The following is a 13,548-nucleotide window of genomic DNA, read 5'->3' as shown; positions in this document are numbered from 1 at the left end:
AAAATAAAATTAATTGTTATTAAAATGTATATAATAATTAAAATAAAATTAATTGTTATTAAAATATATATAATAATTAAAATAAAATTAATTGTTATTAAAATATATATAATAATTAAAATAAAATTAATTGTTATTAAAATATATATAATAATTAAAATAAAATTAATTATTATTAAAATATATATAATAATTAAAATAAAATTAATTGTTATTAAAATATATATAATAATTAAAATAAAATTAATTATTATTAAAATATATATAATAATTAAAATAAAATTAATTGTTATTAAAATATATATAATAATTAAAATAAAATTAATTATTATTAAAATATATATAATAATTAAAATAAAATTAATTATTATTAAAATATATATAATAATTAAAATAAAATTAAGTTATTAATAAAATATATATAATAATTAAAATAAAATTAATTATTATTAAAATATATATAATAATTAAATTAAAATTAAGTATTATTAAAATATATATAATAATTAAAATAAAATTAATTATTATTAAAATATATATAATAATTAAAATAAAATTAATTATTATTAAAATATATATAATAATTAAAATAAATTTATAAAATAATTAAATAAATAAAATAATTATAATGACACAAATCAAACAAAACTTTATAAAACATGAAATAAATATAAATAACTATAAAATTTACAGAGCACAACCAAGTAATTATAATATATATATATATATATATATATTAGTAACTAAAATGCTAAAACAAAATTTATTAACAAAAAAATTAATAAAATAAGTGTAATAGTTTATCATAAAATATAATAATTATATTATTTAAGGGGAAAAACTATTGTAAAAACATTAACAATAAATAAGTAAAAAAACAAATCAAACATTTAATTTGAACATTTTGGATCTTCACATTGTCTTATCATTTATGACACAATCAAGGTCAAGATTTTTGGAGGAAAACGAATCATGTCCTTCATGAAAGGCAACAAAAAGCTTTTAAAATAGACACTGTCTGAACAATGAGGACAAAATATCGCTTTATCCAAAAACCTGAGTTGTGCAATTCTAATCTCAGAAGCATTCAGTGCACAGCGACACACAGTAATAATAATATTTACAGAACTAAAGGACTCAAGAATCAACTGGCATGTCTATGTGAAAGCCTATGTGAAAATCAAAAAACAAGACACAATATGAAACTAACATTAACCTAGCAATTAATCCAATGTAGCACAGATTATTAGCAGATTAATTGTTGAAATATTAATGCACACTAAAATCTCAGACTTGTTATTAATAATATAATATAATATAATATAATAGTATAAAATAGTATAAAATAGTATATAATATAATATAATATAATATAATATAATATAATATAATATAATATAATAAAATATAATATAATATAATATAATAGTATAAAATAGTATATAATATAATATAATATAATATAATATAATATAATAGTATAAAATAGTATATAATATAATATAATATAATATAATATAATATAATAGTATAAAATAGTATATAATATAATATAATATAATATAATATAATATAATATAATATAATAGTATAAAATAGTATATAATATAATATAATATAATATAATAGTATAAAATAGTATATAATATAATATAATATAATAGTATAAAATAGTATATAATATAATATAATATAATATAATATAATATAATATAATATAATATAATTAATATAATATAATATAATATAATATAATATAATATAATATAATATAATATAATATAATATAATATAATATAATATAATATAATAGTATATAATATAATATAATATAATATAATATAATATAATATAATATAATAGTATATAATATAATATAATATAATATAATAGTATATAATATAATATAATATAATATAATATAATATAATATAATATAATATAATATAATAGTATATAATATAATATAATATAATATAATATAATATAATATAATATAATATAATAGTATAAAATAGTATATAATATAATATAATATAATATATTATAATATAATATAATATAATATAATATAATATAATATAATATAATATAATATAATATAATATAATATAATAGTATAAAATAGTATATAATATAATATAATATAATATATTATAATATAATATAATATAATATAATATAATATAATATAATATAATATAATATAATATAATATAATATATTATAATATAATATAATATAATACAATATAATATAATATAATAGTATATAATATAATATAATATAATATAATATAATATAATATAATATAATATAATATAATATAATATAATATAATATAATATAATATAATAGTATAAAATAGTATATAATATAATATAATAGTATAAAATAGTATATAATATAATATAATATAATATAATATAATATAATATAATATAATATAATATAATATAATATAATATAATATAATATAATATAATATAATATAATATAATAGTATAAAATAGTATATAATATAATATAATATAATATAATATAATAGTATAAAATAGTATATAATATAATAGTATAAAATAGTATATAATATAATAGTATAAAATAGTATATAATATAATATAATAGTATAAAATAGTATATAATATAATATAATATAATATATTATAATATAATATAATATAATATAATATAATAGTATATAATATAATATAATATAATATAATATAATATAATAGTATAAAATAGTATATAATATAATATAATATAATATAATATAATATAATATAATATAATATAATATAATATAATATAATATAATATAATATAATATAATATAATATAATAGTATAAAATAGTATATAATATAATATAATATAATATAATAGTATAAAATAGTATATAATATAATATATATAATATAATATAATATAATATAATATAATATAATATAATATAATATAATAGTATAAAATAGTATATAATATAATATAATATAATAGTATAAAATAGTATATAATATAATATAATATAATATAATATAATATAATATAATATAATATAATATAATATAATATAATTAATATAATATAATATAATATAATATAATATAATATAATATAATATAATATAATAGTATAAAATAGTATATAATATAATATAATATAATATAATATAATATAATATAATATAATATAATAGTATAAAATAGTATATAATATAATATAATATAATAGTATAAAATAGTATATAATATAATATAATATAATATAATATAATATAATATAATATAATATAATATAATTAATATAATATAATATAATATAATATAATATAATATAATATAATATAATATAATATAATATAATATAATTAATATAATATAATATAATATAATATAATATAATTAATATAATATAATATAATATAATATAATATAATATAATATAATATAATATAATATAATAGTATAAAATATAATATAATATAATATAATAGTATAAAATATAATATAATATAATATAATATAATATAAAAGTATAGTATAAAATAGTATATAATATAATATAATATAATATAATATAATATAATATAATATAATATAATATAATATAATATAATATAATAATATAATATAATATAATATAATATAATATAATATAATATAATATAATATAATATAATATAATAATTAATAGGCTACTTACTAATTCTTACAATTTTATTATTTATGTTGTTTTATTAATTATTATATTAAATCATAATATTTTATATTCTATATTCGGTATTCTATATTACATTTTACATTAATAGAGTAATCATAATTATAAGAACAGAAATCTAGGCTACATATACATTCTTCAAAGTTTTTATTTTATAGTGTTGTTTTATTAACTGTAATATAAAGATGAATAAAACTCAATTTATATATATCAATGCAGTCACAATGCACTGTTTCTCTGCAGTCTGGGATGCAGTGTGTTTACCTGCAGGGGTTGAGTAGTTTAGAAGGGTGCACGTCGATGTATGGAGACACAGGTTTATCCACGAAAGAGCCGAAGCCCACTCTGAAGTCGCTGGAGTGCTGCTTCATCTGATGAGACAGAGCTAAACCCACCGTCTTCAGCCGGTCCAGGTTGTCCTGCATGGAGGCCGAGACGTCCACTAGATAGTACAGGTCCACCGGGTACCGTTCCAACTGTTGCACTTCGATCACAAAACTCGCCTCGCTGCCTGAGATAGGAAATGACATCATCACAATACTGTTCTGACACATTCATATTGGGTTGCTAAAGTGTTGCTAGGCTGTTGGTGTGTTGCTGTGAGTTTGCCTAGGTATTCTTTTAAGGTGTTTTGGGTAGCTAAGGTGTTGCTAGGGTGTTCTTTGCAGGTGTTGTGGTGTTGCTGTAAGGTGTTCTGTATTTATGTTATGCGCTTTCTTAACTGTTAAGGGTGTTCTTGGTGGTTGTTATGGTGTTGCTATGAGGTTGCTAGGGTGATCTTGTTTCTAAGGTGTACTGGCTTGCTAAAGCGTTGCTAGGATGCTGTTTGTGGTTGTTGTGGTGATGCTGCGAGTTTGCCTAGGTGTACTTTCTAAGGTTTTTTGGTTGCTAAGGTGTTGCTAGGGTGTTCTTAGTGTGTATTGTGGTGTTGCTGTAAGGAGTTAGCATATTGTCATGTGCTTTCTTAACTGTTTGCTAAGGTTGCTCTTGATGGTTGTTATGGTGTTGCTATGAGGTTGCTACGATGTTCTTTTTTCCAAAGTGTATTGGGTTGCTAAAGCATTGTTAGGGTGTTCTTGGTGGTTGTTATGGTGTTGTGAGGTTGCTAGGGTGTTTTTGTTTCTAAGGTGCATTGGGTTGCTAAAGCGTTGTTAGGGTGTTCTTGATGGTTGTTGTGTTGCTGTGAGTTTGCCTATGTGTCTTTTCTAATGTGTTTTGGGTTCCTAGGCGTTGCTAGGGTGTTCTTTGTGATTGTTGTGAGATACCAAAAAAGCTATTTTAAAGTTATTACGGTTGCTAAGGTGTTGCTAGTGTGTTTAGTGATTGTTATGTGGCTCAGAGGTATCTAAGGAGTTTTTTCCTAAGGTGTTTCTGGTTGCTAAGGCTTTGCTACACTGTTCTTGGTGGCTGTTCTTGTGTTGCTGTGAGGCTTGTAATGCGTTCTGGTTTCTAGTGTGATTGCTAAAACGTGTTTAGGGTGTTGTTGGTGGTTGCCATGCAATACTATACTAATGTGTTCCTCATATACTGACACTGTTATATGATGCTAAAAAGTTTTGGGTTGCTTGGTGACCGTCATAGTGTTGCTGTGAGGTTGCTACCGGTTTGTTCTGGTTTCTAGAGGGCTAACTAAGATGTTGCTAAGGGAGTTGCTAAGGTGTTCTTATTTCTAAGTTTTTTGGGGTTGCTAAACTGTTGCTGGTATATTCCTAATGGTTGTTGTGGAATTCCTGTGAGGTTGCCAAGGTGTTCTGGTTTATAAGGTGCTATAAGTTGGTAATGCTCTGTTAAGGTGTTCTTAGTGGTTGTGGTAGTGTTGCTGTGCTGTTCTTGTTTCTAAGGTGTTGCTGGGATATTTTTAATGGCTGTTACTGTGTTGCTGTGAGGTTTCTAGGGTGTTTACTAAAAGGTTTTTAGGTGTTTTTGCTGGTTACCATGGCGTTGCTATTCTATTGTGTTCTGCGTATATTGACACGTTATATGGTGCTAAAAAGTTTTGGGTTGCTTAGACTGTTCTTGGTGACCGTCATAGTGTTGCTGTGAGGTTGCTACCAGTTTGTTCTGGTTTCCAGAGGGCTAACTAAGGTGTACTAGTAGTAATAAGGTGTACTAGTTGTGAGACTGTTTTCTAAGGTGTTTTTGCTTGTTACCATGGCATTGCTATTCTAATATGTTCTGCATATACTATGCATATGCTAGAGTTTTGTATTGCTAAGGCTGTTCTTGGTGACCATCATGGTGTTGCTTTGAGGTTGCTAATTTGTTCTGGTTTCTAGAGGGTTTACTATGGTGTTGCTAGAGTGTTCTTGTTGGTTGTCAGGGAGTTGCTAAGGTGTTCTTATTTTTTCTAACTTGTTTTGGGTGGCTAAGCTGATGCTAGGGTGTTCTTGGTGGTTGTTGTGGAGTTATTTTTGTTTAATATGTTCTTATTTCTAAGATGTTTTGGGTTGCTAAGGTGTTGCTAGGATGTTCATGATGGTTGTCATGTCATTGCTGTAAGGTTGCTTAGGTGTTTTGTCATATAATGTATTTAGGGTTGTTAAAGCATTGTTTGGGTGTATATGAAGATTGTTAAGATGTGTTGCTAGGGCACTTCTTTATTGTTGAGTGGTTTCCTATGGCACATTTGGGATCTGTCTTAGTTGTTACCTGGTCGTAGTTGGATGGTGATTTCTCTTGGTGCCACCTGTGAACTGTTGATAGTGGCGTTCACTTCCACTTTCACTTTTGGGTTCTCGATGAATTCCTCTTCACATCCCCTGACTCGCAGGTCGGACACAGATCCGCATCGCTGGCTTACATGAGCCCCATCCAGAAACCTCTGTCAAGATAAACAAACCATCAAAAAGGTCAAGGGTCACTGCAAAAGCCTGCTGCCAGAAGAAATAAGCCAACTGTTGTGCAGGGTGGCATTATTCAGAGCACACAGAGCGTGGAAAAGCTCTTTAGCTAAAAGATTGTTGTTGAGATGTCGGTCAGGGATTAGTCTGACTGGTGCCCGGCACCGCAGCCAGTTAATGAACTTATTTTCTTAACCACAATCCCAAGAATATTTGTGACTTTCCTTACAAAGACGGCATTCAAATTAAATGTCCGTCCCAGGAAAATAAACAAGAGAAAGTTAAAACTCTTTAAACAAACTGATTAAGGTCTGACCAAACCATAACCACACTTTGATAGACAAGTATTCGATTTACTCACTTTTGGGAAGGAATGAGGCTTTATTTGTGTGAGAAAAATGTCAAACTTCACTGAGCAGGTTTAATAAAATCAGTAAAATATCTGGCCTTAAAGGTTAAATCAGTGTTATTTTCCCCTAATATATGATTTTCATTGTCATTCATTCATTTTCCTTCGGCTTAGTCCCATTATTCATCAGGGGTCGCCACAGCGGGATGAACCACCAACTTATGCGGCATATGTTTTACACAGTGGATGCCCTTCCAGCTGCAACCCAGTACAGGGAAACACCCATGCACACTTATTCACACACAGATTCATACATTCATAATTTCTCCTATAGCACATGTGTTTGGATTGTGGGGGAACTGGAGCACCCAGAGGAAACCCACTCAAACATAAGGAGAACATGCAAACTCCACACAGAAATGCCAAATGGCTCAGCTGGGACTCGAACCAGCAAACTTCTTGCTGTGAGGCAGCAGTGCTAACCACTGAGCCACCGTGCCACCCGAGTTTAGTTTTTATTCCCTAATAAGATTATCTTATTCCAGCTTTATTTCAGTAACTTTATGCAGATCGTTGAAGCTTTTAATCACAATATAATGTATTATCAAAATATTGACCTGAGCTGCAAAAAAAAAAAAATACTTTAACAGGTATAATAACCAAAAAAATACTTTTATTATTTATTAACACTACTTTTAATTAATTACTTCCTGATTAATAAAGAGACTAAGCCGAAAAGAAAATGAATGAATGAATGAATGAATAATGCACTGGGTTGCAGCTGGAAGAGCATCCGCTGCGTAAAACACATGCTGGATAAGTTTTCGGTTCATTCCGCTGTGGCGACCCCAGATTAATAAAGGGACTAAGCTGAAAAAATATGAATGAATGAACGAATGAATGAATAACGCACTGGGTTGCAGCTGGAAGAGCATCCGCTGCGTAAAACACATGCTGGATAAGTTGGCGGTTCATTCCGCTGTGGCGACCCCTGATTAATAAAAAGACTGAGCTGAAAAAATATGAATGAATGAATGAATGAATAACGCACTGGGTTGCAGCTGGAACAGCATTCGCTGCGTAAAACATATGCTGGATAAGGTGACGGTTCATTCCGCTGTGGCGACCGCTGATTAATAAAAAGACTGAGCTGAAAAAATATGAATGAATAACGCACTGGGTTGCAGCTGGAACAGCATACGCTGCATAAAACATATGCTGGATAAGTTGGCGGTTCATTCCGCTGTGGCAACCCCTGATTAATTAAGGGACTAAGCAAAAAAGAAAATGAATGAATGAATGAATGAATAAATGAATGAATGAATAATGCACTGGGTTGCAGCTGGAAGAGCATCCGCTGCGTAAAACATATGCTGGATAAGTTGGCGGTTCATTCCGCAGTGGCGATCCCTGATTAATAAAAAGACTGAGCTGAAAAAATATGAATGAATGAACGAATGAATGAATAACGCACTGGGTTGCAGCTGGAACAGCATACGCTGCGTAAAGCATATGCTGGATAAGTTGGCGGTTCATTCCGCTGTGGCAACCCCTGATTAATTAAGGGACTAAGCAAAAAAGAAAATGAATGAATGAATGAATGAATAATGCACTGGGTTACAGCTGAAGGAGCATCTGCTGTGTAAAACATGTGCTGCATAAGTTGGCGGTTCCTTCCGCTGTGGCGAGCCCTGATAAATAAAGGACTAAGCCGAATGAATGAATGAGGAAATGAATGTTTCATAACGCATTAAAAATCAACAGTGAGAGATAGCTGAATTATTGTTATAAACACAACTGAACTTGATTAGTTATTAACTACACTTAGAAAAATGATTACGATTTTTGTAAAGCCCTTTCAGACATTAAAAAAAAAAGAAACGAACATCACCAATTATTAATAAATGCCTTTATGGTTGTCTTTACATTGACCTCAAATGAATGAACTGATGTGAGCAAATGGAGCCTTACTGTACAGAGTTGATGAAATATGAATATGAAATATGAAAAATATGAAAACATGAAAATATTAATGTTTGAAAATAAATCGTGGGCATCACGGTGGCACAGTGGGTAGCACGATCGCCTCACAGCAAGAAGGTTGATGGTTCAAGCCTCGGCTGAGTCAGTTGCCATTTCTGTGTGGCGTTTGCATGTTCTCCCCATGTTGGCGTGGGTTTGTTCCGGTTTCCCCCACAGTCCAAACACATGCGCTATAGGCAAATTGACTAAATTGGCCGTAGTTCATGTGTGGAAATGAAAGAGTGTATGGGTGTTTTCCAGTGATGGGTTGCAGCTGGAAAGGCATCGGCTTCGTAAAACATGTGTAAAACACATAAATTGGCGGTTCATTCCACCGTGGCGACCCCTGATTAATAAAGGGACTTAGCCGAGAAGAAAATGAATGAAAATAAATCGCCAATAGTTGGCCACTAACTAAATACTTGTGCTGGGCAAAAATGAATCACGATTAATCGTATCCAAAATAAAAGTTTTGACATAATATATATGTGTGTGTGTACTGTTATTTAGGATGCAATTAATCTTAGCCCAGCGCTAGAATACACCTAAAAGAGACCCTAAAAGTATAAACAATAATGAATTATTCTTGACATCAATATTGTGCTTAGTATCATCATCAAGATATATTGAGTTATTGAATGCACCTACTTCTCACGTTCACTAGTGCATCCTATGATTTGAGGTCTAGTGTGTGTGTGTGTGTGTGTTTGTTACAGAATAAACGTGAGCACTTCACACACTCAAAACCGAGACTGAACAATAGGCGCTCTGGCACACATTACCTCCTGAGAGCACCACGCGCATTCAGGGCCACGTCTTAGACAGTCTTCACATGTGGAGATGAGGGCAGACAGGCAACGGTTATCCGCTGAACACAGAGAAACACACACATTTACACATGAATGAGTGAGCGTTCAGATCTTCAGCAGGCCTTTGTGTCAGACACAGACCCTGTCAGAGCGGAGCAGCACACTGTTTACTGAGAAACTGTCTTAAAAAAAAAGATGAACAAATCACTGAGTGCGGCCAAAGAATGCAAATCTGAATAGTAAATGTGAGGAGAGATATCAAGGCAGAATAGGAACAGATTACCGGGCATAACCATGCTATGAAAGCACTTTTATGCAAGTAAATAATTTCCATAAATTAGCAGTTTTTGTATTTTGTGATTCATGTTTTTATTTTTCTCTCTTTATTTATGCTTTTGCATTGCATTATGGGAGTTTGATCTTTCTTCCAACAACTTTAAACCGTGAAAAGTTCAAAAAAGTGGCTTTTATGAATGTTTTTAATGGTTTAAAGTGCTATATTATCTGGGTTGGTGTTGTATATCACGCTACAATAAACTGCCAGTACATTGTCTGTCATTTTACAGACTTTTTTCTCTATTTCTTAAACGTTATATTATTTTAAACTACTAAAATGACTGACAGGTCGACAGAGCAGTGATCAACATCCCATAATGCAATTTACAACCGTAAATAAAACATAAATTACAGAAACCATTAATTAACAGGTATATTTTATAGTGTAGGTACACAGTTAAGATCTCAAAATTCAGGGCTTCTGGTAGTACACAGAGTAGCCAAGTCCACTAAAGGAGGCCAAGCCTTCTCATATATGGCTCCTAAACTTTGAAATAGCCTGCCAGACACACTCTTTCAGTTCAAAACTAGAGGACTTCTAGAGGTCTCCATAATCCTGGACCAGGTCGTATCCTGAGCAGATGGTCATGGAGGAGCGGAGAGCGCGAGACTGATTTCTGAAAGACCCAGTGACAGATGAGTCTCCGCATTGATCCCATGGGCCAGCCTGAACACCTGCCAGTGCCCTACTCACACCTGCAGCATCTCCACGATGGACGTCTGGTGTTCTCCAGCCTTCGGTGCATAGACTACAGCTCTGCACAAGAAGTTTGGCCAGAGGAGAAATGATCGTGCTCAACTGAGCCTGGTTTCTCTCAATGTTTTTGTCCCTTCACTTTTGTCAATTGGTGAAGTTTGTTCCTCGTCACTGTCGCCACTGGCTTGCTTGGTTTGGGACTTGTAGAGCTGCGCATCGATGGATTTGCTCTTCAGTGTTTGGACTTTCAGCAGTGAATATTAAACCACACTGAACTGAACTAAACTGAACTCAAACTTTCAGTTTACTAGAACTTTCATGTTAAGCTGCTTTGACACAATCTACAGTGTAAAGCGCTAGAGAAATAAACATGAATGGAATTGAATTGACAATTTGGGGTAAGTTGTCACAATTGGAAACAGACTGATGCTTATTTTGTTAGAAATATAACGTAAATAAAGTTAATATATTCCCAGCTCGGTAACATTCTCCAAATATTCGAACAAGGTTATCTCAAAGTTGAACAAACATTCTCCATAACGTTAATACAATGTTTTTATGAGGTTTGATTTATAAAATTGGCACAGAAACCTTCCTAAAAGTGAACGTACACCGGAATAAATTTTAATTCATTTATTAAAGATCATGGCTCACATGATTAAAAGTGGTCCAATTGAGTCAATAATATATAAGTTACATATATTTAGCTGCGCACATTCTCAACTCAAGCTTGTTTTTTATGGACTGCAACTTTTGCGGGGGAAGTGGCGTATGCACGTTTCCGCCCCTATTTTGTGCACATGACATGTTTATTAATGAGACCAGTGGTCTTTAAATATGCACACAAATTTTTACACCTGATGTTAAGGTGTGAATCACAAGTTGACAAGGGAGACGCAAATGCATCTTAATGCTGGTTGTAAACAATAAACATCGCCGAAGTGTTAACACTAACAATAGCATTTCATTTTCAGCAGTATATTATTATTATTTACTTGTTTATCATCATCATGGAAGATGTTTCACTACAGTTGAGCATTTGTCTACTTCATTCAAAAGTACATTAATGTTTCATTCTTCACAACCAAAAAAACTATCTGAATTCTGTTAACATTAAGTCATTCGGCTAGCAAAATGCTCTTGAAACATTTTGTAAACTGAGTTATATACTATTGAGTGCTTTTCAGAAGTAAATAAATGTCAAACTGCATAAACATGAAACACTTCAGAGAGACTGAATCATAAATTTGACATTTAATGAAAAATGACAAGATCTTGTCACAACATTTCTGTTAAAATCTACATTACACTTGACCTATGTCGGAATTTATAACCTGCCACAGTGTTCGCTTCTTGTTGTAAAACAAAATGATATTAACATATCTCTAATATTTCACCCTGGAGCACAAAACTTGCCTGTTATTTTGATAACAGCCAAAAAATACATTGTATGGGTCAAAACGATGTCATTTTATGCCAAAAATCATGAGAATTTTAATTTGACATTAGGTTCCATGAAGAGATTTAGTAAATTTCCAGCTGTAGATTTATAAAAGTGCTTTTTTGATCAGTAATATGCTACTTTAATAGCACATATTTAAAGGCGACTTTTCCTTCAGTATTAAGATTTTTTCCCTAAACCCTCAGATTCCATATATTTAAATACCTGTATCTGAGCTAAACTGTGCTATTCATACATCTCACACTTCGGAGGAAATCTCATTCACGCAGTTTTCACGTGAGGTATAAATCTCAGTTTCATAAAGACAGAAACTTCCGACTCGTTTTGTGGTCCAGAGTCAAGTTTGACTCAAAGCCCACCATTTACAAACAGCGTGACAACTTGCCCCGAATGTAAACACAGCCATTATATTCATTTCCATCAGATCGTCATTTACGAAGCACCTTGCTTGAGGATAACAAGGTAAAAACAGCGAGACGCACAACAAAAAGTGTATCGATAACCATCCGAACTCACCCGAATTGGACCTCACGAGCAGGAGCAGCACCGAGATGAGCAGCAGCAGCATGCGAAGAGCAAACAAATCACAGTACGGACGCATGCAGGAAGTCATAGCAGCTTTGAGAGTGTGTGTGCATGTGCGTGTAGGTGTGTGTGATTCTGACCGACTCGCCAGTGCCAGGGCTTGAACTGCGACTGAAAATCCCCCGGGAACACGTCAGACCCTCATCTGCGCGAACAAAGGAGGGCAATTCGCATCACCCTGACAGCCTCCTAATCCCAAACCCTTCACATTTCCAGATTCGGATTAAGCGCGGCGGAACCGCAGTGCGCGCATATCGTTGTCATTGTGCGCTTTTACGCATCGCGCGCGCAGGTGACGATCGTCTTGCCTCGGCGATCGTCGCGTGTACTCGGGCGAAAGTCATCGTTATCATTCCTTAAAGGTGATCGGCGAACCAAAAAACCGCATTCGTTGTTGTTCATTGCAGTGGTTTTGAAAGACGGACGGACGCCCACGTATATGAGCCCGAACTGAGTCAAACAGCGCTACTGCAGCCACACACAGTCACAGATTCGAGATCAGCCCACTGTGACAGAGGAGGAGCAGAAATGTTCTCGTTCCCTCCACTCCACCTTGGACTTTTCTTCCCAAGAAGAATGAGAGGTTAAATTGGGTTTTTAAAATAGATTTAACTGTGGTTCTTGGTGATTCTAATGCATGGTCAAAGCTTTACTGTAGAGTCATATTAAAGAGGTCAAGACATACTCAGTGACCATACATTGAGGTGCAGTAAATTTAAAAGACCA

General features: G+C 30.9%; 1 protein-coding gene across 1 annotated transcript in view; it reads right to left on the bottom strand.

Moving 5' to 3' along the window:
• itgb8 (integrin, beta 8) overlaps positions 1-13,279 on the bottom strand; it is a 46,337-nt gene extending 33,058 nt beyond the window's left edge. The window contains exons 1-4 of the mRNA XM_056480351.1: positions 12,754-13,279; positions 9,716-9,801; positions 6,372-6,543; positions 3,987-4,233 (exon numbers count right to left, since the gene is read on the bottom strand). Coding sequence (XP_056336326.1) covers positions 3,987-4,233; positions 6,372-6,543; positions 9,716-9,801; positions 12,754-12,850 — 602 coding nt within the window. The 5' untranslated portion in view covers positions 12,851-13,279. The remainder of the gene's footprint in view (positions 1-3,986; positions 4,234-6,371; positions 6,544-9,715; positions 9,802-12,753) is intronic.
• Between the last annotated feature and the right edge of the window lie 269 nt (positions 13,280-13,548).

The sequence above is a fragment of the Danio aesculapii genome, chromosome 19 (genome assembly GCF_903798145.1).
Source record: "Danio aesculapii chromosome 19, fDanAes4.1, whole genome shotgun sequence".
Taxonomy (NCBI): Eukaryota; Metazoa; Chordata; class Actinopteri; order Cypriniformes; family Danionidae; genus Danio; species Danio aesculapii.
Note: the sequence above shows the minus strand (reverse complement) of the source record. Positions and strands in the feature narration are given on the sequence as shown.